Source organism: Manihot esculenta, chromosome 11 (assembly GCF_001659605.2).
Source record: "Manihot esculenta cultivar AM560-2 chromosome 11, M.esculenta_v8, whole genome shotgun sequence".
Lineage (NCBI taxonomy): Eukaryota > Viridiplantae > Streptophyta > Magnoliopsida > Malpighiales > Euphorbiaceae > Manihot > Manihot esculenta.
This window is the reverse complement of record NC_035171.2, coordinates 540,440-562,128: the sequence shown is the minus strand read 5'-3', so window position 1 is coordinate 562,128 and position 21,689 is coordinate 540,440. Positions and strand designations below refer to the sequence as shown.

Below are 21,689 nucleotides of genomic sequence, written 5' to 3'. Positions count from 1 at the left end.
CAACCGACTTCAAAGCGTTTTGCCCCTCTTCTGATACTCTAACCTCAAGCAGCGGCAACTCCAGGTCAGTGATGTTCACAGGAACGACTCTTACAATGTGAAAGTCAACTAAGCTTAATCACTAATATTGTCTAGAAGGCTCATGAAATCATCCAACCAAATGCAACTTTAATTGCACATAATAAAGAAAATGAGAGAAGAAGCACTAGACACTTTCACTGCATTCTCCATTCAACCAAAGTTTATCGAATATCTGAAAGCTTTTACGCCACATTATACAATAGCCACAGGAAAAAGGACCAAAGGAAAAAAAAAAAAAAAAACTCTTTTCAAGTATTAGAATGGAGACATGTTAACATGAACACAAGCAAGACGGTGCAAGTTGTAGTTCCCCCCCATGCCCAAGCAGCAGCTGCTCTGTGATGAATCAATGGTTTACTGAGGTGTTTGGGAATGTGGTGGAGGGCCCGGTGGCAGCGGTGGAGGCATACCAGATTGACTACCAGACTGCAATAAGAAATCAATTAGATCCTCTGAGAATTGTATTGACGTTTTCAAAACCAGTTGAGATAAATATACTTGATCAAATTTCTTAAACTTTTGAACAAAATTTGTGAATCATTCAGCAATACCCCAAAATCGGCCCTTTAATGGTTCTACATAACGACCCACATTATTGTTAATTGTTCTAACTTGTATATGCACCCAGACTGAACATGCTGGGAACACAACTTACCATATGTAAGAAGTTACACTAAACTACCTGTGATATTACAACTACAAAGCAACACCTCTATTACCTGATAGGGATTAAACCCCGGCATCATCTGCATCTGTCCAGCTTGTGGTCGGTTGAATGGTCCACCTTGTGGATACATCTGGTTCCCGGTTACATTTGATGGACCTTGCATATTTGGCAGGCTATTAGGAAAGCCCCCTACTTGAGGGGCATTTGTAGATAAGGATCCTGAGTGCATTGGATTCATGCCCATAAAATGGCCTTGTGGCATTGGAGGGACCATCTGGTTCATTGTTCCTTGCATTCCCTTTAAAAAGACAAAAAGCAGGGATAAACCAATAACATTCAACAATTTACAAATTAAATGAAGTGTTAAATACATATAGTTAGAAACTAGGATTCTTTAAATACATTGTCTCAGTCCTTCCAAATTACCAGCGTTCAATAACAGAAAGTAGTTAAAATACTTCTAAGGAATTACTTCAAAACCACTAGAATTTGCATTCAATGTCTATTTAGCAATATGGAACCATGAAACAATCTCAGAAATCATCCCACATTTTGGAATCAAAGTAATAGTGAAATTCAAAAAAAGCTAATAAAATAAATATATAACTCTATCATACCATTGGACCAGGCATTGGCAATGGATGTGATGCAGACATTGATGCAGGCACAGGCAAGGATCCTGGCATAGAAGATGGAATTGGTGAAGCCATACCATGAGGGGGCATTTGTGGAGGGCGAGATAGATGGGGATGGGGGAAATGCGATGGGGGCTGTAGCTGCTGCATATTTGGTGGCATAGGCAAAGGAGGCATTTGCTGAGGGTGCGCTTGGTGTTGCTGTTGCGGCATTTGCTGAGGATTTTGTTGATATCCCTGCTGCTGATTGGCAGCAAGAAGAGATGGATGTGGACCAGGAGGGAGAGGAGGGGCACCTAGAGGCATAGACATTGGAACAGGCTGTTTCTGCTCCCCCTGAGCAGATACATCAAGAGATGGAATTGCTAGTGGCATTGCAGCTCCAACACCAGGAATTGTTCCTTCATTTCGAGTCAATCCAGCAGCAAATGGTCCTGGAGTTGTCGGTGGTTCAGGCACAGGGAAATTACCAGGCAAACGTCCAGCAAGGGCAGAGTTTTGTTCCCCATAACCTGATACACAGACAAAACCTTAGAAAAACTAAACTCAGCTTAAGTTTAAAATCTCATACAACTTTACTAAAACTGATACCATAACTTAAAAACAGATAGAAAATTTTAAGAATAATATTCAAGTTTATAAAAATATCAATTAGCTTAGTGATCAGTCTGCAAGTGCAGAGTCTTACCTTGGTTCTGACCCATGTTAAATTTGTCACGAGCAATGTCACCTGGCCTATTTCTGCACCAAAACTTTGTCGTATGATCGTTGCTACCACTGCATAATATTATTAAGAAAGTTAACTACATGAAGAGGTGGCAGAAGCTCAATAAGTAAATCGAGCCAAAACAAGCTGCAAGTAGTCCAATAATCATTGGTTTGAATCATTTTTCTAGCCGTCCAACATCACAACCTCACAATATCTAGACCTTAATATTTCCAAATTGATAAAAACACATGCTTAAATAAAAATAAAACAATCTATCTGAACCAATATAGGTCATGGAAAAATAGTTTAACAGAAGAAGTTTCCCGTCCAATAATCTCCTTAGACAATTCTTCTTTTTTAAATTCGTAAGGAGAAGGGGGAAGGAAAAATGAAATCTAAATTACCAACAGAATGAGCATCGAAATTGAATTACAGAAAGAAAGCAAAATTGTTAAAGATTGCTTCCATTCCATCAACTATGTTTTTATCCCTTCTTTTGGTACTATACATAAAAGTTGCTTTTCCCTTTGTGCAAATGTTTATCTAAACAATAAATGAGCCATCATGAACTACAAAAGATAATCATAAACAAAATGTCATTTACCTGCAAAGAAGGTATCCAATAGGATGCCATGCAAGATCCCACACACTATTATCATGAGCATTGGTAACTTCAATCTGAGGAGTTTCATGCCTACTCATAAAAATGCAAGATAATTTCAAATTTACAATATCCAATTAAAATATCAAATAGCATTTAAACCAAAAAGGAAGAAGAGTAACAGAGTTGAAAAGATTTCAATGAGAGTATCACTAATCATCTACCTTTGTAGCTTCATTTTACTTGGATAGGACATGACTAAAGAAGATCATAAAACAAATCAATGCTATCAATTCAACATCATCTGATAATTTCATCCCGTTATAAGGACATAGTACTAGTAGAAGTCCATTGACCATTCAATAAAAATTGGGCACACACACACACAAGATGCCAGATTGGAGCACCTGATTCAATTCAGCATCCCAACATCCCAAAAGAAGAAGCCTCCATGATGAGAGAAATCCAGATACACTACAATTCTATGCCATTATTTAAACATTGTTTTGAATGTATTAGTGCTCCCTGCCTACATTATTTTCCTTGGAACTATATAGAGTGGAAGTATATTGAGCATAAATCTATATACACAATACACATAATGGAAACACCAGAGATAAGGGAATAGAATAATTTAACTGTCAAATAATTTTCAGTATGTGGAACTCACCCAACAAGCCAATGGAAAATAGACCCATCAAAACTCCCACTAACAAAGTACTCTTCATGGAATGGATGCCAAGCCAATGCTAGAAAAGGTGGAAAAGAAGATACAAAAAATTAATCTCCCCAGACACATAACAGAATGGAAAGAGTTGGAAATCAGAACAAATGGCCAATTTGAAAGTTAAATTCATTTAGGGCATCTATATATGCCTTTGTCAATTCTGGCACAAGTGAAGTTCTGGTATTAAGAAAAATCTAGTAAATGCATAGTCATTGTCCACATTACCAGTTTAACTTTTATATTTACATTTGTAATTTATTAGGCAGGACTGAACAAAATCTTGTGAGGCTGTTACTAACCAGTCACATCTTTACGGTGTCCACGGAAAGACTCAAGTTCCTTCATAGCTCTAATATCATAAAGCTGGAAATGAGGGGGGAACAAAGGTCAGATGAGAGAAGGAAACAAGTTACCATATTCAAAGTTAGAAAATTAGTTTCCTACCTTAATGATTTGATCCTTTGCAGCAGTTAGCACCCAATTACCATTTTGATTCCATTTAACACAAAGCACTGTGTTTTTGTGGCCATGACTGCAAAACACGTAAACAGCTTGTCAAAGTGAGATAGCATCTGTTTAAGGATTGGAGTTCAGCTGCTTTTGACTTATCAAAAGCATGCCTGGATTAATTGGTCAAAAGCAACCAACAGCTACTCTTGGCATTTTTTTCTTTGGGTGCATAGGAGGGCTCAAGCATGACTAACAGACACAAGATCACAGCAGACCCACTAAATCCTTCAAAGGAATATATGGACAATGTTGAATAAACAACCAAACTGGCTAAATGAATGCTTTAGCCAGTAGCATTCTTGAAGCTGCAAACAAAGCCATAACAAATAATAGCAAACAATGAATTTAATTACTAAGAAACATGATATTGTACTCACAATGAGCAAAGCTCCCTCCCAGTTCTAGCATCCCAGAGTTTTACAAGGTTGTCTTTCCCACCTAAAAAGGGCAAATTAATGGCATTAACCAGGGAAATGACAACTTATTTATTGGATGAAAAATTCACAAAAGACATTTTGGCAGACCTGAAACCAATAGAGATTTTGTAGGATGCCAGTCAACACTCTTAACATCCCAACCATGGCCTGCCTGAGTTCAAAACATGCAGAGAGAGCTCTTAGGTTAAAAAACATGCAACACAATTAGGATAATGTAAAGGTAACCTTATCATGCTATGCAAATGCATATGATGTATTCCATGAAGCAGAAAGTTAATCATGGACCCAGAACACCAAAAGTGGAAGAGGAGAGCGGGAGGGAGAGAAGACCCCAGATTAACAATTTTCTTGCTACCCCTAAGAGAAGTCACAAATAAATTGAAAAGACCTTTTTTATCAAAGCTTAAATCAAAGTAGATCAAGCATAAAAAATATAAATGATCTTTGGTTGCAAACACATATTAAGCTCATAATCAGTCAACGAACAAAAAGCAAAATATATTATTCACGTCCAATAGATGCAAATGCCACTTTTCACTTTCTACACATAATTGCCACATGAGAAATCATTTTTGCTGCAAATGCCAAAACAAGAAAACAACCCAAATTTGAAGCAATGAACTCATTATCATATAAAATGATAGCCCAAGCACATTACCAGTTAATGAACGCTCTTCTTGGCATCGAGCAAAGTCCCAAACTTTAACAGTAGTATCATCAGAGCAAGAACAGAACTTCAAATCTGTCCTACAGAAGCTGTTCAAGAGATGCATTTTGAGATATTTCAAGGATAAATGCTCACAGTGAACATAATTGTGAAGCAAATGAATGTCTACCTTAAGTCACGAACTGATTCTTTATGGGCAGATTTATTAGCCTTAACATTATTCATGTTGCTCTGCCAGTACCTTAAAGTTGATCCCACATTAAAATCCATATTGTGTCAAGGAAAATAGGTCTATCCAACGTATACATTTATGAGGATAAAAATATAAGAGATAGTTTACTTAATTGCACCGCCGTCATCACCAGAGACCATCCAATTGTCATTATGACTCCATACCATCGACCTGATTGCTTGATCATGGGCCTGCACATTAAAGAAGGAATTCCACAAGAATCATCAAGCTGGATTTTATTTCAAACTAAATCTATGAAAGCATCAGGCTATTCTAATAGAGTACCTGAAGTATCATTTCAAAATTAAACGACTGTCCATTCCAAAGAGTGAATTCGCCACTTTGAGAGCCTGTGATTAGACGTCTCCCATTAGGAGTCCACTGAGAATGAAAAAGGGTGAACACAATTTCAGTTAGGTTATTTAAGAATATTTAATGCAATAAGCATAAAGAAAAAAGGAGTAAGTTAAAAAGCATCAGCATGAAGAGTTCGATGCATGTATGTGCATGCCAAAGGACAAACTCTCATGTCATGCTAACTTACCCATGAGAACAGTACAATACAGGTCTCAAAAATATCCAATGAAATAAATCAACAAAAGGTAAATGGATGCCATTAGTTTCTTTTGTGTTTGGTTTTTCTGGAGAAAAAATAAGGATGCCACTAAGGATGAAGAATGAAGGTAAAAAAATGTTAAGGTACTTGATATTTAACACACAAAAACACATGCCAATGCAACAGACAGAAATGTGCACACATGAACACGCTAGAATACCAGCTATAGCTCGTGTAAAATTAACCTACATACCAAGAACCATAGACAACACCACAACAGGTCTCAGAAATGGCCAATTAATAAATCAAAAAAGGCTAATACGTGATTGTTAGTTTCCTGACATTTTCCTTTCCCACCCATGGACTAGCCATTCAAGTTTCATCTGCTTTGACATATTTCAAGAAGCCATTTACTCATTCAGTACTAGTTAAATGGATGATTATTAGTTTCCTTGTGTTCTCTTTTCCCATCTCATGGACTAGCCATTCAAATTTCATCCGATTTGACATCTTTCAAGAACCCACCTACTCATTCAGTACTAGCTATTTATTTTCTATAATTATCTTTACAATGTAAGCCAAAACTGAATATTGAAAAATGCAATTGAAGCAAAGTTACGGCTGCATAAAGAAGCTTGATTAAGCCAGAGTAGATAATAATAGTTAACATCTCAACTTGGAATATGACATTGTTTAACATTTTGAGTAAAAAAAATTCTGAGCTAAAATCTAACAGATGCAGTAATAAGCCAAGAGCTAATCAGAATGATATTCCCTCACACTACAGTCACAGAAATTAAACTTCAAAATGTTCAAATTTTTAGAACGCAAAGAATTAAGGACTATATTCATCCCTTGTTCCTGTTTCTATTTGAAATGATTTCTTGAAACTGGTGCAATTACTCTTTTCCACTCTCTCCTTAAAAATAAATTGTCCATTAAAAAAGTTATGGAACAGCAAAAGTAGATACAAGAAAACATGTAAAAATCTATTCAAAATTCAATCTCATTCTAACGTACCAAAACACGATTAATTGAACAACGATTCTTGTTTAGAGATGTATGAACAAACTTTGCAGCAAAGCTTGTTGATGGATTGTCAGAATAGGCAGTTGTCGGTAACATCTGCACCAAAGATCAAACAATGTGGTAACTGTAGACATTACAAGCAAAGCATGAAGTATAAGCTAATGATTACTTCAGTCAAGCAGGTCTACAAACAAAATAATACGTTTAAGAGTTTTTTCTTCTATTAACAGAATAAAATGTTCAAAAAGAAAATCACTGACATCAATAGCTGCAGCTGGAGTAGGTTGCAATGCAGTCCTGTCTCTTGAATCCCGCTGCCACATACGAATCTGTGGCACAAATAAAATTATAACATGAATACTTAAGTTGTCAACAAAAGATATGCAGATTATTACAAAGAAAGAGTATTGCCTGCATATAGTGGACAACAGTGCTTGTGTAATCAACAGCTCTCCTCTGGGTAAGCTTTCTCATTCTTTTTGCACCAAAACTGTCACCATGAACTGCTACAGCCGTTTGTCAAATAAAAAGTTAGAATTACAAATAGAAACAGATAGCAAAATTTCTAGACCATGCCTCAAAGTTTATGAAAGTAGGGCTTAAAAGGTGGTCAATGCAGAGTCTGATTAGTAGCCACACCTCTCCAATTACTTCTAAATCCATTTTCCCACGATATTAAAAAGGAAACAAGCCTTAATGTATAAATTAACCCTTTCTGTAATAACATGAGACCGATAATGTAAGGACTCTCAACTTACTGTAGAAAAGTGTGACATACAAACAACTGAATCTATGTAAGAGGCTCTCAGTCATTGCCCACCAGCTACAGAGTCACTTTGCGTCAGAAGCCACTGCAGCTCGTTAAAGACTTCGAGCAAGACTATTAACTTCATTTTTCAACATTCATGAATTTTATTACTCTTTTTTCTTTCAATATTCACTAAACTGAAGCAAACATAATGTGCCATATGGTGAATACGACAGAATTTAATTAACCAATAAGTTGTTTCCTTCTTTTCCTTTTGTTCTTAGAGGGAAAAAAGCTTTATCACCTCATCATATACTCTTCTTGTCCTAAATTTTGCAAACAATTAAAACAATCAAGAGCATGGAAGGAACACTGCCTCTATGAGCCTCAAATGCCCGTAAATGCACAATTGGAGCCTTACCATCGTAAGAAGGGGGAGGAGGCCCAGAGGCGGAGGGATGGTGATAATCTCCGGGATTGAGAGTAGTTGAAGACGCGGAAGGCTGTCGCATCATCGGTGGCTGTGGTGGTGGACCCCTGAGGAATTCCCCGCCCGGTTGCTGTTGTTGTTGTTGGTGTTGAGGATCACCGTACATCATCGTCACCCAAATGTAAAAATCCAAACCCTAAAAGCTATAAAATAATTGTAACACAGAGTCAGTTGAGCATTGGGTATAGATTAGATTTAAATGCTGGGGAACTGCTTAGGCTGTGAGTGGCGTTAAACCCTATTTGCCCAAGAGAAGCTCAGTAGCAGCAGAGTCTCTGCAGTGAGCTTTAAAATTCTCATTATATGAATTTATGAAATACAAAGGAAATAAAATTAAAAAGCTAAATAAATTTTTACTTTCAGCATATAATTACAATGACGAGATGGCGTAAACTTCCTTTTTAAACTCCTTTTTAATTATAATTAAAAAAATATAAAATACAAATGAAATAATTTTATTAATTTTTTAATAATATAAATAATGATAAAACACAATTAAAATAATTTTAAAATATTATATTTAATTAATAAAAAAATATAATATATAATTACAATAAATTTAAAAATATAAATTTCTTTTTATCACTAACTCTAAATAATATTATAAATTAAAGATTGAAGTGTAATGCCAAAAAAAATTATCCTCCAACATTTTTTTTTTATTTTTTTTTCACCATCAACTACAAAATTATATTTTATTACCATAATTTTAATATAAAAAATATACAACTTTATCTATGATAGACTTTATTTATGATTTAACAAACAATATTATCTTTATCAACAATCAATTTTTCGTGTAACAGAAAACTTTCAATTGCACCATTTCACTAACAAATTTAAGGGGCACATACTAAACTCATTAACTCTCTTTATTATTTTAGAATCGATCATTTTTAAAATTAAGAACATTAAATTTTTCTTATCCATATTAAATTGATTCATTCAGTATTGAACACTTCAAAATTGTTTCATTAGAAAATTGATAGACTGGTTCTTCCTATATGAAGTCTAATAGGCTGCATTCAAATGGGGTGTAGTGGTGCATGTTGAGCAACTTATCTCATGCTTTCACCTCCTTTTCAAGTTTCAGCTTCACTAGGGGTGGGTGTCTAGAGACAAAAACCAGTTATTGTATTGGAATTGTACTCTTCTAGCATTTAAGGAAAATGAAACATCTTCTAGTGGGTCTGAAAATAACCTTCTCGCTACAAGATAGATATATATATATAACTATAACTTGATTATCCAATGTAAAGTGCAGTAGCACTCGGTTGCAAGGACCCCTAAGAAAAAGAAATGTATCCCTTATTACTAGCCCTACCAGAAAAGAACAGGAACTATGTAATATCCTGCTTTAGCACTAGCTTTCTCCTACTTGTCTAGGAAGGACTTCTCACTCAAAATGCGCAGGAGATTTTAAGATAACTTCTCGCTCACTCTACTCGCCCTCTCCTAAATACTCCCTCCATTTGTCACTTTTAAAACAATTAACTTGTCCAAAATTATCAATCATTTAGAAAAAAAATTAAAATATAATAATTGATATTTTTCAATTTCATTTTTTAATTTCTATTACTTTATAATTTTTCAAAAATCTATCCTATTATTTACTTTATCTCCCATAATCATCTCATGTTTCTGTTAATAGACTAAAGGTAAGAGATGAGATAAAAAGATAATTGAGTATATAATTTAAGGGATTTAAGCGGTGAAAGTTTTAGATCATTTGGAAAAAAACTAATTAATAATACTAAATTTTAATAATCAGTTAAAAATAATGGTAAAATAAACCCACGTTGAATAACAGAAGAGTCAACTTCTAAAGACAAATGATGAGAAAATGGAAACAATGTTATCTCTTCTTTTGTTCCTTTTTAACTATTCTGCATTTGCTTGATCAATTGTCTCTTTGCAGTAAGAGCCTTGTGAAAAGTACGAAACCATGGCTGCAGCCTTGATAGGAGGATCCTTTCTCTCTGCTTTTCTTCAACTTTTGTTCGATCGGATGGCGTCTCCTGAAGTAGTCGACTTCTTCAAGGGTCAAAAACTCGATGATAGGTTGCTCAAGAAGTTGAATATTACATTAAACTCTATTGTGGGCGTGCTTGATGATGCAGAGGAGAAGCAGATCACTAAGCCAGCCGTGAAAAACTGGCTCACCGATCTCAAAGATGCTGCCTATGAAGCCGATGACTTGTTGGATGAGATTGCTTCTGGAGCTCTACAATCGAAGCATGAAGTTGTATCTCCAAGGAAAAAGGTGCGCAATTTCTTCTCTTCTCGTAACCCGTTTAAAAAGGGAGTGGTAACTCAGTTAGAAGAAATTCTGGAGAGACTTGAATACTTGGTAAAACAAAAGGATGCCTTTGGTCTCAGAGAGGGTATTGGAGAAAAACCATCATATAAGATTCCAACAACTTCTTTGGTAGATGAGTCTGGTACTTATGGTAGGGATGATGACAAAGAAGCCATAGTGAAGTTGCTGCTATCAGATGATGGAAATGGGAACAGCACGGGTGTGATTCCCATAGTGGGTATGGGTGGGTTAGGTAAAACTACCCTTGCTCAGCTTGTCTACAGTGATGAGAGAGTAGCAGAATGTTTTCAACTTAAATCATGGGTCTGTGTTTCAGAAGAATTCGATGTTTCCAAAGTAACAAAAGATATTCTTGAGGGGGTCACGCGAAAGAAATGCGACACCCATATTCTAAATCAGCTTCAACTTGAGCTAGAGGAGGTGTTGATGAACAAGAAGTTTTTGCTCATTTTAGATGATGTGTGGAATGATAACTACGCTGATTGGGATATTCTACGAATGCCATTGAAATCTGGTGCAAAAGGAAGCAAAATTATTGTTACAACACGCAATGAAAGCGTAGCACTAGTTATGCGCACTGTTCCAACTCATCATTTAAAGGAATTAAATGCAGATCACTGCTGGTCATTGTTTGCAAAACATGCATTTGATGATGGAAATCCTAATGCACTTCACGACTTAGAAGCAATTGGCAGGGAGATAGTGAGAAAGTGCAAAGGATTACCTTTAGCTGCAAAAACAATGGGGGGCCTCCTACGGTCGAAAACTGATGTTGAGGAATGGGAGAAGGTTTTGAACAGCAAATTGTGGAATTTGACGAGTGACAACATTTTCCCAGCTTTAAGATTAAGCTATCATTATCTCCCATCGCACCTGAAGCAATGTTTTGCTTACTGTGCAATGTTTCCCAAGGATTATAACTTCAAAAAGCAGGAATTAGTCTTTTTGTGGATGGCAGAGGGTCTTCTAGTTCAATCTCAAGGAAACAAGGAGTTGGAGGAAGTAGGTGAAGAATACTTCAATATCCTGGTATCAAGAACGCTGTTTCAGCTATCAACTGGTAATCAATCAGGCTTTGTTATGCATGACCTTATACATGACCTAGCAATACTTGTATCTGGAGAATTTTCCTTCAGATTGGAGGCTGATAATTCATACAAAATTGCTAGGATAGTTCGTCATTTATCGTATACAAGAACAAAACATGATGCTGCTGATAAATTTGAGGCAATCTACGAAGCCAAGTTCTTGCGCACCTTATTCCCTGTGGAATTATCACGGTTGCCTCCTCATAAATGTATTGATAATGAGGTAATGCAAAATTTATTATTGACATTTGGACGCTTGCGAGTGTTGTCTTTATCCCAATATGATAACATAATTGAATTGCCTAACTCTATTGGCAACTTGAGACATTTGCGTTATCTAGATCTTTCCTCAACATCCATAGAAAGGCTACCCGAAGTTGTCAGTAGTCTGTACAATTTGCAAACGTTAATCTTGCATGAATGCAAATACCTTGCTGTTTTACCGGATTCAATTGGCAATTTGAGCAATGTTCGTTATCTGAATCTCTTTCGAACATCAATCAGAAGGTTACCAGAGTCTATGGTTGGTTTATGTAATTTGCGGACTTTAATATTGCAAGGGTGCAGAAACCTCGTTCAATTGCCAACCAATATGGGGAGGTTGATTTGCTTGAATCATCTTGATATTGGAGAAACAAAATTGCAAGAGATGCCCCTAAAAATGGGAAGGTTAACAAAGCTTCAAACGTTGACTGATTTCGTATTGGGGAAGCAAAGTGGGTCTAACATCAAAGAGTTGGGGGAGCTTCAGGACCTACAGGGACAAATGTGCATTAGGAATCTGCAGAATATTGTTGATATTCAAGATGCTTTAGAAGCAAATTTGAAGGCGAAGAGGCACCTCAAGGTGTTGACATTCAGATGGAATGGTGAAACAGAGAATCCAGAGCACGACAGAGAAGTGCTTGAGCAATTACACCCTCAGATCAACTTGGAATGTCTTTACATTTTCGGTTATGGGGGCACAGAATTTCCAAGTTGGGTGGGGTTCTCCTCTTTCTCAAATATTGTCTGCATAGAGCTCAATGGATGCAGAAACTGTACCTCCATACCTCCACTCGGCCAGTTAGCTTCTCTTAAACAACTGTCAATCATAGACTTTCCAAGGTTGGTGGTCATTGGGCCAGAGTTTTATGGAAGTTGCTTGTCCATGCAGAAGCCATTTGGATCCCTGGAAATTTTGAGTTTTGAAAGGATGCTACAATGGCATGAATTGGTTTCTTTTAAAGGTGGAGCTTTCCCTCTTCTTCAAGAGCTTTATGTACGAGAATGTCCCAATCTAAGAAAGGTGGTGCTGTCTGATCACCTTCCATCTCTAACAACACTTAAGGTTGTAGGATGTCAGAAATTACTTGTTGCATCACTTCCAAGTGCCCCAAGAATTAATGAAATGAGGTTATATGACGATTCTCGTGATTGGTTGGTAGAAAAATTGTCTTCTGGCATGCATCGACTCACTATAGGCACCTTCCAGTCCTTAGATACGCTATATTCAATATTAGAAGTTATAACCGAAATGGAGATCGAAATCAGAATAGGATGGATGATGAAAGCTGGTTCTCTGCAGCTAAAAAGGTTACCTTCTGGGCTACATCGACTCACTGTTCGAGGATTCCAGTCCATCGATGCACTAAATTTACTAATGGAGCAAGTGGTTACTTTGTCTGTTACTGTAGATGAAATTGAAATTGAAGAGTGTGATGCTCTCAGGTTTTTACGATTAAACAGTTCCTATCAATGGACGTCCAAGATTCGATACCCTTATCTCACTTGAGAGTCTTGTCGTAAGGATTGAACTTTATCGCCAGTCCTGCTTGAGAGGGCTGTTCTGTCCCTGGCTTAGGGGATGGCCCAAGATTTCTTGGCATCCATATACTAAGGTAAAATTAACAGTTTCTTTATTAGTCTAGTTAAATCATTAAAATCATAGCTCAAGCACGTAGTGAAAATTATTAATTTGTAGAAGTTATGAAATGGAGCCAAGTATCTCTTCTAATTTGTAGATGCATCTTTTGCCTCTTCTCTCTGATTTTCATATGGAATTGCATTCTATTTCCTTGAAATCGCTTATTATATGTCTGATGAGGGAAAAGAAAGAACGATATATGCATACTTCATGAACAAGTTCACTTGGCAAACACCTTGGATTTTATTATTAGGAAATGCTAAATCTTTTGTAGATGCATCTTTCACTCATTTAACATCTTTTGGAAATGCTAAATCTTTTGTTGCTGGGTTTATATGCTTAGAATTGAAGACTAAGATGGTGCCCAGATGGACAAGGTGAAATAGAGGGATCTAATTTGATTCTTTTGGCGTTAGAATTTCAGGTTCTATAAGCCATTCTATGTTGACACTGCTTTTGGACTTGAGCATCATGTGTTCTTGAACTCACAAATCATCAGTAAATGGTTATGGTGAAATTCAATTATGAATGTTGTTCTTCAAAGCAAAAAAAAGTTAGCCTTTAGATTCCAAATTCAATAATTTGGATTCATGTATTTGAATCCATTGATTTAAAATTAGATCAAATGTCTGGTTTGGAAAGCTGAAAAAAGAAAATGAATAAATGTAAGGGAGAATGAAATCCGTCCACAACCCAAAAGAAATTAGAGTGACCCTTGGTTGGACCACAGAGCAAAATTATTACAGTTAAAATGATATAATGGGAAGAGGGTAAAATAAAAAAAGCCCTTCATGTTAATAAACTTTAATCAAGGAAAAAAAAAAGGATTATGTAAAGAATATTTAGTATAGTCAACTTGGGGATCATGGAAATGATGATCTTAATGATGCTGTCAATAGTGCTGAAAGTAATTGTTATGGTAATTAAAGAAATATTATCTTAGACATTATTAGTCATATAAAGATAAATCTAATTAATAATTTTCCTTAAAATTAATCCAGTTGTTCATAATTAGAATATTGAGTAATTTTTAAGTACACTTAAGTACGAAAATTTTGAAATTGAAATTAGCTTGCAAATTGCAATACGGCGGTTGGTGAGAGAGAGGTCTCCGTAGCGCACACAACACATCCGTGTGAATGAATTTTATTTTAAAATTCACAAGAAGAAACAATTTCATACTTTAAAAGGCAAAGGCAAAGGCAAAGGCAAGCCCACCCTCATTCCCAAGCCCAACCCAAAAGGTCAGTTGATTAAGCCTGTGATGTATGCATGCATGCATGCGCATTTAAATAAAATTATATTCTTAGTTAGGCCGCCAATATCAGCTCCTCCACATTTCTCTCTCCAGAAACCCAACAAACACCGAATCCATAAATCAAACAAACAAAGCCCACATTTCTCTCTCTTCCCTTTCCTCTCTGTCCACCTGAAAAGAAATCGAAGGATTTCTAACCATAACAGCTGAATCAGCATCAACAGCTAACAAGAAACACAACACCACCCTTTTAAAATCTTTCTACCCCCACCACCACCACCATTTGGGGTTTTCCGATTATCTCTTTTTCTTTCTCCACCGCCATCATCTTAGAATTTTGTACACTCAGGATTGTTTCTCTTCTTCTTTTCTTCTTCTTCTTCTTCTTTTTTCTTTTTTTGATCTCCATTTTGGTTTTCATTGGTAGCTTCCAAGTTCTGAATTTGAGAATCGCGAAGCTCTTTGCTTTTCATCTTTTTCTATCCCCAAATTTTGAGGTCAAGATTGTTTCGATCTTGATCTATCAAAAACCCTTTTGTTTGTTTCCCTTAAAGGTGAGAGGAAAACTCTCAATTCCTTTCATTTTTCTCGTTTTGTGACCTGAGTTGATGGCCGAATTCGAAAATAACATGGACTTCACGGGCAAATCCAAGTCTACCACCATCGCCTCCTCTTTCTTTAATCGTTCTATTACAATTCACTCATCAAAATCATCCCCCAAAGAATTTGTTCAATCCCCCTCCAGATTCTTCAATTCCTTTGAACCCATGAAAGGGAAGGTTCAGAGGCTTAGCAATATCTTCGAATCGTCGAAATCCCACAAGTCAATTCTCCACGGATCCCAATCACAATCGCTAACGCTAGCGAGCAAGCTTAAGCCTGTGAAATCGATGGGACCTGAATATAATAGGTATACTTTTGGGTTCGCCAATTCTAGGATTCGACTGCCAGGTACCTCGGATCGGATTGTGGTTTATTTTACCAGTCTACGAGGGATTCGAAGGACGTTTGAGGATTGTTATGCTGTTAGGATGATATTTAGAGGGTTTAGAATGTGGATTGATGAGAGGGATATTTCCATGGATTCAGCTTACAAGAATGAGTTGGAAAGTGTGTTGGGAGAGGGTAATGTGAGCTTACCACAAGTATTTATAAGGGGAAAGCATGTGGGTGGTGCTGAAGTGATTAAGCAAATGTATGAGACTGGCGAATTGGCCGACGTTCTTGATGGTTTCCCGAGAAGACAGCCTGGGTTTGTTTGTGAAGCGTGCGGTGATATGAGATTTGTACCATGTGGAAATTGTAGTGGCAGTAGGAAGATTTTTGATGAAGAGGAAGATGTGCTCAAGAGGTGCTTTATATGCAATGAGAATGGACTGATTCGGTGTCCTGATTGCTGTTCATGATTTCCCTGCAGCACATAGTTGATGATTTGTTGTGTTGGTTTCAGATGTTCTGTTGATGTATGCATGGATGTGGATATTGTATTAAAGGTTGAATTCAAAGTGCTCTTTGGACTCATGGACTTTGCTTTTTCTCATTTCTAAATGTGTGATCATCGGTTAGGGGGTCGATGTTCATTGTTCTGTGAAGATTGTTATGAGAAATAATAGTCTGTTGTATCAAAACACCATATTTGATTGCGTGTTTTGGTAGTATTGTGCACAAGGGAGTTTCTCCTTTATGGCAATGTAAATATTTAGTCCTCAAATGGTGGATAATAATGAGAATGGTGGTGTTATCTTTCCCTAATTGATTCAATTATATTTCCTTCAGTTGTTGATAATTTTGATTTTTTTTATATTTGTCATATTCCAAGTAAAATACTGTTGCTGTTTCCAAGAATGGATTCATGTGGCACACTAAACAGAATGGCTTAGATCATCTTTCTGCTACCTTTTCTTTTCCTGTTAGTTTTGTTTTTCTTTTTCCAATTTGATAGAGTAGAATTAGTGTCTCATCCTAGATGATAATGAAGTGAAGTGACTTGTGAATTTGATTTTGTGAGTTGATTATACTTTTGCACTTGTTGATGTTTCTAGTTTTTAATGGTAAGTAAATGTAGGTGTTTTAGGTCCATATCGTCTTTGGAATTGTGGATTCCTGGAGTTTTCTTTTATCTCATGATGCCATAACAGAGCTCGAATGAAGATTAACAAGAAGGGGGTGGCTTGTTATGCAATAGAGTTAATTATGAACTAAATCATTTATGGAGCATTTATATTTTTCAGTTTTTTCCTTTATGATTTTATCATCAATTGCCGCTGTTTTATTCCTCGATCTTTAAGGTTGATGATATTTTGTATCATTCTTGAGGATCTTTTGCTAATTTTTGTCCTCACCAAGTCTTGAAGATTTTTTGATTTCTTTTTTTTTTTTTTCATAAATTTATTGCAGTACTGTTTCATTGGTTTCGGAACTTATTTTGTCCATGAATTGAGCGTGTTACCAAGTCTTTGATGCAAGGAAACTACCGTTTGTTTTTCAAATTCAAGTTATTATGCATCTGGAATACATATATATATATATATTTATCGAAATGGTTTCTTGGGTGGGTTGGTGGCATCCTCTCTCATTCTATATTTGGTCGACTTGTACCTATCTGAAGTTCTGAACTTCTCTACTGATATATGAATAGATTGACCACCTTACCTATTCTTGAACCAGTAATGTTCTATAATGAATTTAAGGGTGGCCTTAGTGCCTCTTTCTTCTTCAAATATTCTATGGCCCAACTCAGTAAATTCTCCATCTTGGCTCTTGCATTGAATTACTACTTTTAGAAAGGCACACCTGATGAGTTGGTGCTTGTAAATAAAATGAATTGTCAATCTAATTTCGTGATTGCTACAACAGCTTGCCACATAAACTTGTACAGTTTTACATGATTATGGATATGGGAAATTTTTACCCACATTTGGGTATATACATTCTAGTAATAAAAGAAAAGTCATCATACTATAATTTGTATAGAAGACTTGTAATATTGAGTAAGATTTATCATGAATTTGAATAATTTATAACCTACAACATGGATGATTATATATATATCTAGGCGTTGAAAATAATGCCCAGAATTCGGAACAAAAAAAAAGATCTATAGATGAGAAAATGCTACAATATAATAATCAAGAAAGCTGCAAATGCTGATCTAAACAATGCGTCTCTGAGGAACATGGTTTGGTTTAAGGCTAATAACAATGTTTATAATTATAATAACACAGTTGCCAACGAACCAGCATTTTTAGTGTATTTGGGCTGCTCAACCTGATTACATTTGAATTATGCTTAGTAACTATGAAAGTTCACAAACTATCCACAAAAATCTTCAAAAGGGCAATTCTAAGATTCCATGTAAACAAGGACGGGGACTGTATAGCAGTATACAAAAATAGCAATAGCAGCAGGCTAAACATTTGTTCTTATTATGCATCTTCCAGCTGATGGAAATTGTGTTTCTGGCTTAACTATTGAGTAAGAGGAACGCATTCCAGCTCGATCTCTAGCACCCCTCTCTCTACATTTTGTAGCCTGAGGCTTATGTCTTGTTTTACCATTCCGTCTATTAAGGTGATCACACCATCTTGCACTAGAGTGTTATCCTTGCTGGCTACCCACTTGCCGAGCTGCGTTGACTCAGTCACACTGGAGGTTTCATAGGCTTTGGCAGCAGCAACCAGAGGTTGAATGTCTATCTCAGCCTCGCCCATAAAGTCATCAGTAGAAAATGTATCTTTATCATACACAAGCTGCAGGTTAAAAGTTAATTCAAAACAGGCATTACTTTTTTTCCAATACCAGAGTCATAAAAACTGCTGTTCATTTCTTCAATATAAAGTACACATAATATACACAATATGTACAGAGATGGATGGTTCAATCGGCATTTTCATAGTTTCTGTTTTAATTCCAGGGTAGACAAAGACAACTCACCAACTTTAGAGGAGGAATCTGTTCTGGGATTGACAACATTAGACTCTCATTCCAAACTGGATTCAGGTTGTTCTTTATGACGCGAGTTCTCACAGACTGGAACAAGAATTAATAAAGAGTATAGATTAAGAACACAGTTGCCTTCATTTCAGTTAATATCATAATTATAATGCTAATGATATTATGAAGAGAAGAGGCTTACTTGGTGGCCCAGGGCAATGATGACATACGGATCACTACTTACCACATCTCGTATAGCTAGATTAGTTCCTCTTACCACATTAACCTTGATTAGTCCAATAAATTCAACCATTCCTGCCTATAAACAGCACATTTCTAGTGACTAGATCCAGTGAATGAAATTTTATTTCCCAGTAAATCATCAAGGGGTGGCAAAGGTGAAAATTCATGGTCTGATAAAAGTATTGTTAATAAGGTAGGAAATCATTACCATAGAAGAGCTCTTTTTTGGGTACTTGTACTCAGCTTCTTTTCTTGCCCAGCTGTTACGCAGTGCATTCCCAATACGATGCCTTGTTGCTTGCTTGTCGAAGGGCTTCTTCTCTTGGGAGGAACTGGTTTGAGAAGATGACGAAGTTCTTTGGGGCCGATGAGAGCTTGTCACGTTATCACTAGTGCCCAAAAATTGTAGAAGCTCATATTTTCTCCTGAGTATTCAGAGTAAAATCCTGATTTAGAATAGGATAGTTAAGGTGAATGATCATTCCTGTACTTGCTCGCACTACCTAATGAATTCTACTCGCTCCTCTATAGAGGCATCTGGCTTTGGTTTTCTGCATTCATCTGGAAGGCAAGCTTCATACTTCTTGTTTGCTGCAATATTGCCACCCAATTCAATGAAACAACTCACTTGTTCATCTGTCCATTCATCTAGCTTGATTGATAGAACCTGGCATAAGATGAGGACCAAATTAGAGCATCAAACTGCAAAATAAATAATGCTGCATAAAACTTTTCAAAATTTTGTAATTCTAATCAATCACCCACATAAGGTGAAAAAAGTAATAGAATACAAAGAATTGAGGCAACTCTCCTTTAGTTTACAGTATGAAATCACAGTAGCACAATATTAAACAATCTGTGATTCTGAAGCAGGATAAGGAGTGAAATTGCAAAAATAACACCTTTGATATATGTACTCCAAGGCTTCTATGAACACCAGAACACTTGATACAAATATATACTCCGTGACTTAAGGACCTGATGCATACCAAACAACTCGGTCAAAAGAAAAATAGTCAATGTGATATCCAGCCAACAGCCACAAAAAAAAAATCTCATGAACATGAACTCATCTTTCATTGAGCAAATAAAGCTAGATGGAGAAAAAAGAATCAAAATAACAAAACAAAAAACTTTTTGTTCAATCTGAAAAACTTACACCCATTTTGGGTCTGGTGACCCACAATCTGCACAAATCTTATTGCCTGGTTGATTCAGCAGTTTCTCCAGTTTTCGCTGTGGACCTGGTTAATGAAGTAGACAAGATTACCTTGTATCTGCCAGACAAGCTTTCAGAATAGGGCAAAAGGAGGTAACATTTTAGCAGAAAACCACATTGGGCAACTAAGAAATGACCCTACGCTATAAGTTTCAGAGCTGGCAAATACCACACTACAGCTCACTTTTATATATCCCATCGAACTCCATGAGGAAGGCCATTTAAAAATGAAGAGTTTTCAAGAGGAAATTTAGATTACCAGGAACCTTGTTCCGATCCTTCCTGCTCCAACTGTGTTTCTCTGGAAATAAGTAATCTTGCATGCTACCATAAGCTCCTATGAAAGCAATGTATTTAATCAAAAAACAAAAACCCAAGTTTGCATCAAACATACAGCAAACATTTTTAGAATGATTATTACAATATCATAAATGAAGAATTACCGAAAGTAATTAATCATGTCAAAAAGAAGAGGTTTCAAAATCATTTAATTTTAGAACTAATACATATTAAGACTTAAACAAATTTATCCATTCTAAGGTTATTAAAAGTTCAGAATAAACTCTCAAGAACAGGCCTATGATCATTGCATCTGGCTACCCAAATCACACAACAATAATTTAGTTTCTGAATAAGCCTCATGATAACATCTCACCATGATAGGTTTATAAACGTGTCAGAGGGCCATATGAATCTAAGTTTTGTCATTTCATTGAGGGCAGAAAGGAGGAAAAAAGAAGGCATTTTTCTCATATACTTAAATACAAATGGAAAAATGCCAAATGATAAGAAACATTACCATCAGAATTCTCCTGTCGCACAGACATTTCCATCCGTCAAAAAAGTAAGAAAACTTGAATCACCAACGGCTGCTGGCCATTTATTACTCCCTCCTTCTCCTCCTCCTCCTCTGCATGAAATGAAAAGGGTATGAATTACTCACAAATATATAGCATATTTAGTTCAATAAAATAAGAAATGTGAACAACAATCGACTGCACCAATCACTCAACAACAAAAAGAGATAATTGAAAAAAAAAGGCTTCCCTTACATATTCAACAAAGAATCTGAATTGATGGGAAAAGGGGCTTGATCAGTTGCTCCCCTGCATCAGAGATATCGTATTAAAAGAGAAAGAAAATAAATTCAAATCAGCAGTAAGTTGACAAAATAATGTGAGCCAAAAAGGGTTATTACAAAATAGAACAAGAAAGAAAAAAGCAATGAAATTTGGGAATTATCTGGCTGGACAGGAAATGGATAATTTCACCAGAAAAAAAAAGGGACGGATAAAACACAAATGGCCAGTTAAAAATGAGTTCTGTTGGTTTAGGCAACAGAAGGAAAGAATGAAAAGGAATGAAATGGCTATGATTAGAAGAAGAATAATGTTCCAATGATTAATTCTTTTTTAAAATAAGAATATTCTAAATGTATAAATAAAACTATAAATTCATTAAAAAAAACTATAAATATGTACAAATTTAAAATACAAAAAATATTAAATTACAATATAAAATAAAATAGTAAATAATCTGCACTAATAAAATCACTAATTTATTCAAGGTTACTTTATTTATTAAAATTTAAAAAAAAAAAAAAAAAAAAAAAAGATATGTGATTCAGCTGCAT

General features: G+C 35.9%; 4 protein-coding genes across 8 annotated transcripts; 2 read left to right on the top strand and 2 right to left on the bottom strand.

Moving 5' to 3' along the window:
- Nucleotides 1–191: 191 nt before the first annotated feature.
- LOC110626340 (flowering time control protein FY) lies at nt 192–8,395 on the bottom strand. 4 transcript variants are annotated; one of them, XM_021772170.2, is made up of 18 exons: nt 8,021–8,395; nt 7,263–7,357; nt 7,112–7,180; nt 6,843–6,947; nt 5,552–5,647; nt 5,375–5,457; nt 5,204–5,275; nt 5,026–5,123; nt 4,455–4,514; nt 4,308–4,368; nt 3,865–3,952; nt 3,720–3,783; nt 3,364–3,442; nt 2,697–2,786; nt 2,072–2,160; nt 1,366–1,913; nt 801–1,046; nt 192–507 (listed from the first exon to the last, which is right to left on the bottom strand). In XM_021772170.2, the coding sequence occupies exons 1-18, from the start codon at nt 8,196–8,198 to the stop codon at nt 436–438; spliced, it is 2,193 nt and encodes a 730-aa protein (XP_021627862.1). In that variant the 5' UTR covers nt 8,199–8,395; the 3' UTR covers nt 192–435. The 4 variants fall into 4 exon arrangements, with proteins under 4 accessions (XP_021627862.1, XP_021627863.1, XP_021627864.1 ...); XM_021772171.2 differs by having other exon boundaries at nt 7,263–7,354; nt 8,021–8,394; XM_021772172.2 differs by having other exon boundaries at nt 1,366–1,895; nt 8,021–8,393.
- A 1,546-nt stretch (nt 8,396–9,941) lies between these two features.
- Nucleotides 9,942–13,651, top strand: LOC110626339 (putative disease resistance RPP13-like protein 1). The gene has a single exon (XM_021772169.2). It carries the CDS (start codon nt 10,035–10,037, stop codon nt 13,269–13,271), a length of 3,237 nt encoding a protein of 1,078 aa, XP_021627861.1. The 5' UTR covers nt 9,942–10,034; the 3' UTR covers nt 13,272–13,651.
- A 1,082-nt stretch (nt 13,652–14,733) lies between these two features.
- LOC110627171 (uncharacterized protein At5g39865) lies at nt 14,734–16,413 on the top strand. Its single transcript, XM_021773435.2, has one exon. It carries the CDS (start codon nt 15,270–15,272, stop codon nt 16,065–16,067), a length of 798 nt encoding a protein of 265 aa, XP_021629127.1. The 5' UTR covers nt 14,734–15,269; the 3' UTR covers nt 16,068–16,413.
- A 1,427-nt stretch (nt 16,414–17,840) lies between these two features.
- On the bottom strand, nt 17,841–21,412 carry LOC110626561 (probable ADP-ribosylation factor GTPase-activating protein AGD11). 2 transcript variants are annotated; one of them, XM_021772538.2, is made up of 11 exons: nt 21,255–21,412; nt 21,109–21,162; nt 20,856–20,966; nt 20,316–20,393; nt 19,997–20,081; nt 19,740–19,815; nt 19,341–19,504; nt 19,046–19,262; nt 18,797–18,913; nt 18,595–18,690; nt 17,841–18,410 (listed from the first exon to the last, which is right to left on the bottom strand). In XM_021772538.2, the coding sequence occupies exons 3-11, from the start codon at nt 20,887–20,889 to the stop codon at nt 18,129–18,131; spliced, it is 1,149 nt and encodes a 382-aa protein (XP_021628230.1). In that variant the 5' UTR covers nt 20,890–20,966; nt 21,109–21,162; nt 21,255–21,412; the 3' UTR covers nt 17,841–18,128. The 2 variants fall into 2 exon arrangements, with proteins under 2 accessions (XP_021628230.1, XP_043818010.1); XM_043962075.1 differs by having other exon boundaries at nt 21,328–21,382.
- Nucleotides 21,413–21,689: the final 277 nt, after the last annotated feature.

Coding starts and splice junctions, on each gene's coding strand:
- LOC110626340 (XM_021772170.2), bottom strand. CDS start 8,198: ATGATGTACGGTGATCCTCAACACCAACAACAACAACAGCAACCGGGC. Junction 3,953..4,307: donor GGGAGGGAGCTTTGCTCATT/GTGAGTACAATA, acceptor CGTGTTTTGCAG/TCATGGCCACAAAAACACAG. Junction 508..800: donor CGGGGTTTAATCCCTATCAG/GTAATAGAGGTG, acceptor TTCTTATTGCAG/TCTGGTAGTCAATCTGGTAT.
- LOC110626339 (XM_021772169.2), top strand. CDS start 10,035: ATGGCTGCAGCCTTGATAGGAGGATCCTTTCTCTCTGCTTTTCTTCAA.
- LOC110626561 (XM_021772538.2), bottom strand. CDS start 20,889: ATGGAAATGTCTGTGCGACAGGAGAATTCTGATG. Junction 20,082..20,315: donor GGATCGGAACAAGGTTCCTG/GTAATCTAAATT, acceptor TTCATTAACCAG/GTCCACAGCGAAAACTGGAG. Junction 19,816..19,996: donor TCACCAGACCCAAAATGGGT/GTAAGTTTTTCA, acceptor GGTATGCATCAG/GTCCTTAAGTCACGGAGTAT.
- LOC110627171 (XM_021773435.2), top strand. CDS start 15,270: ATGGCCGAATTCGAAAATAACATGGACTTCACGGGCAAATCCAAGTCT.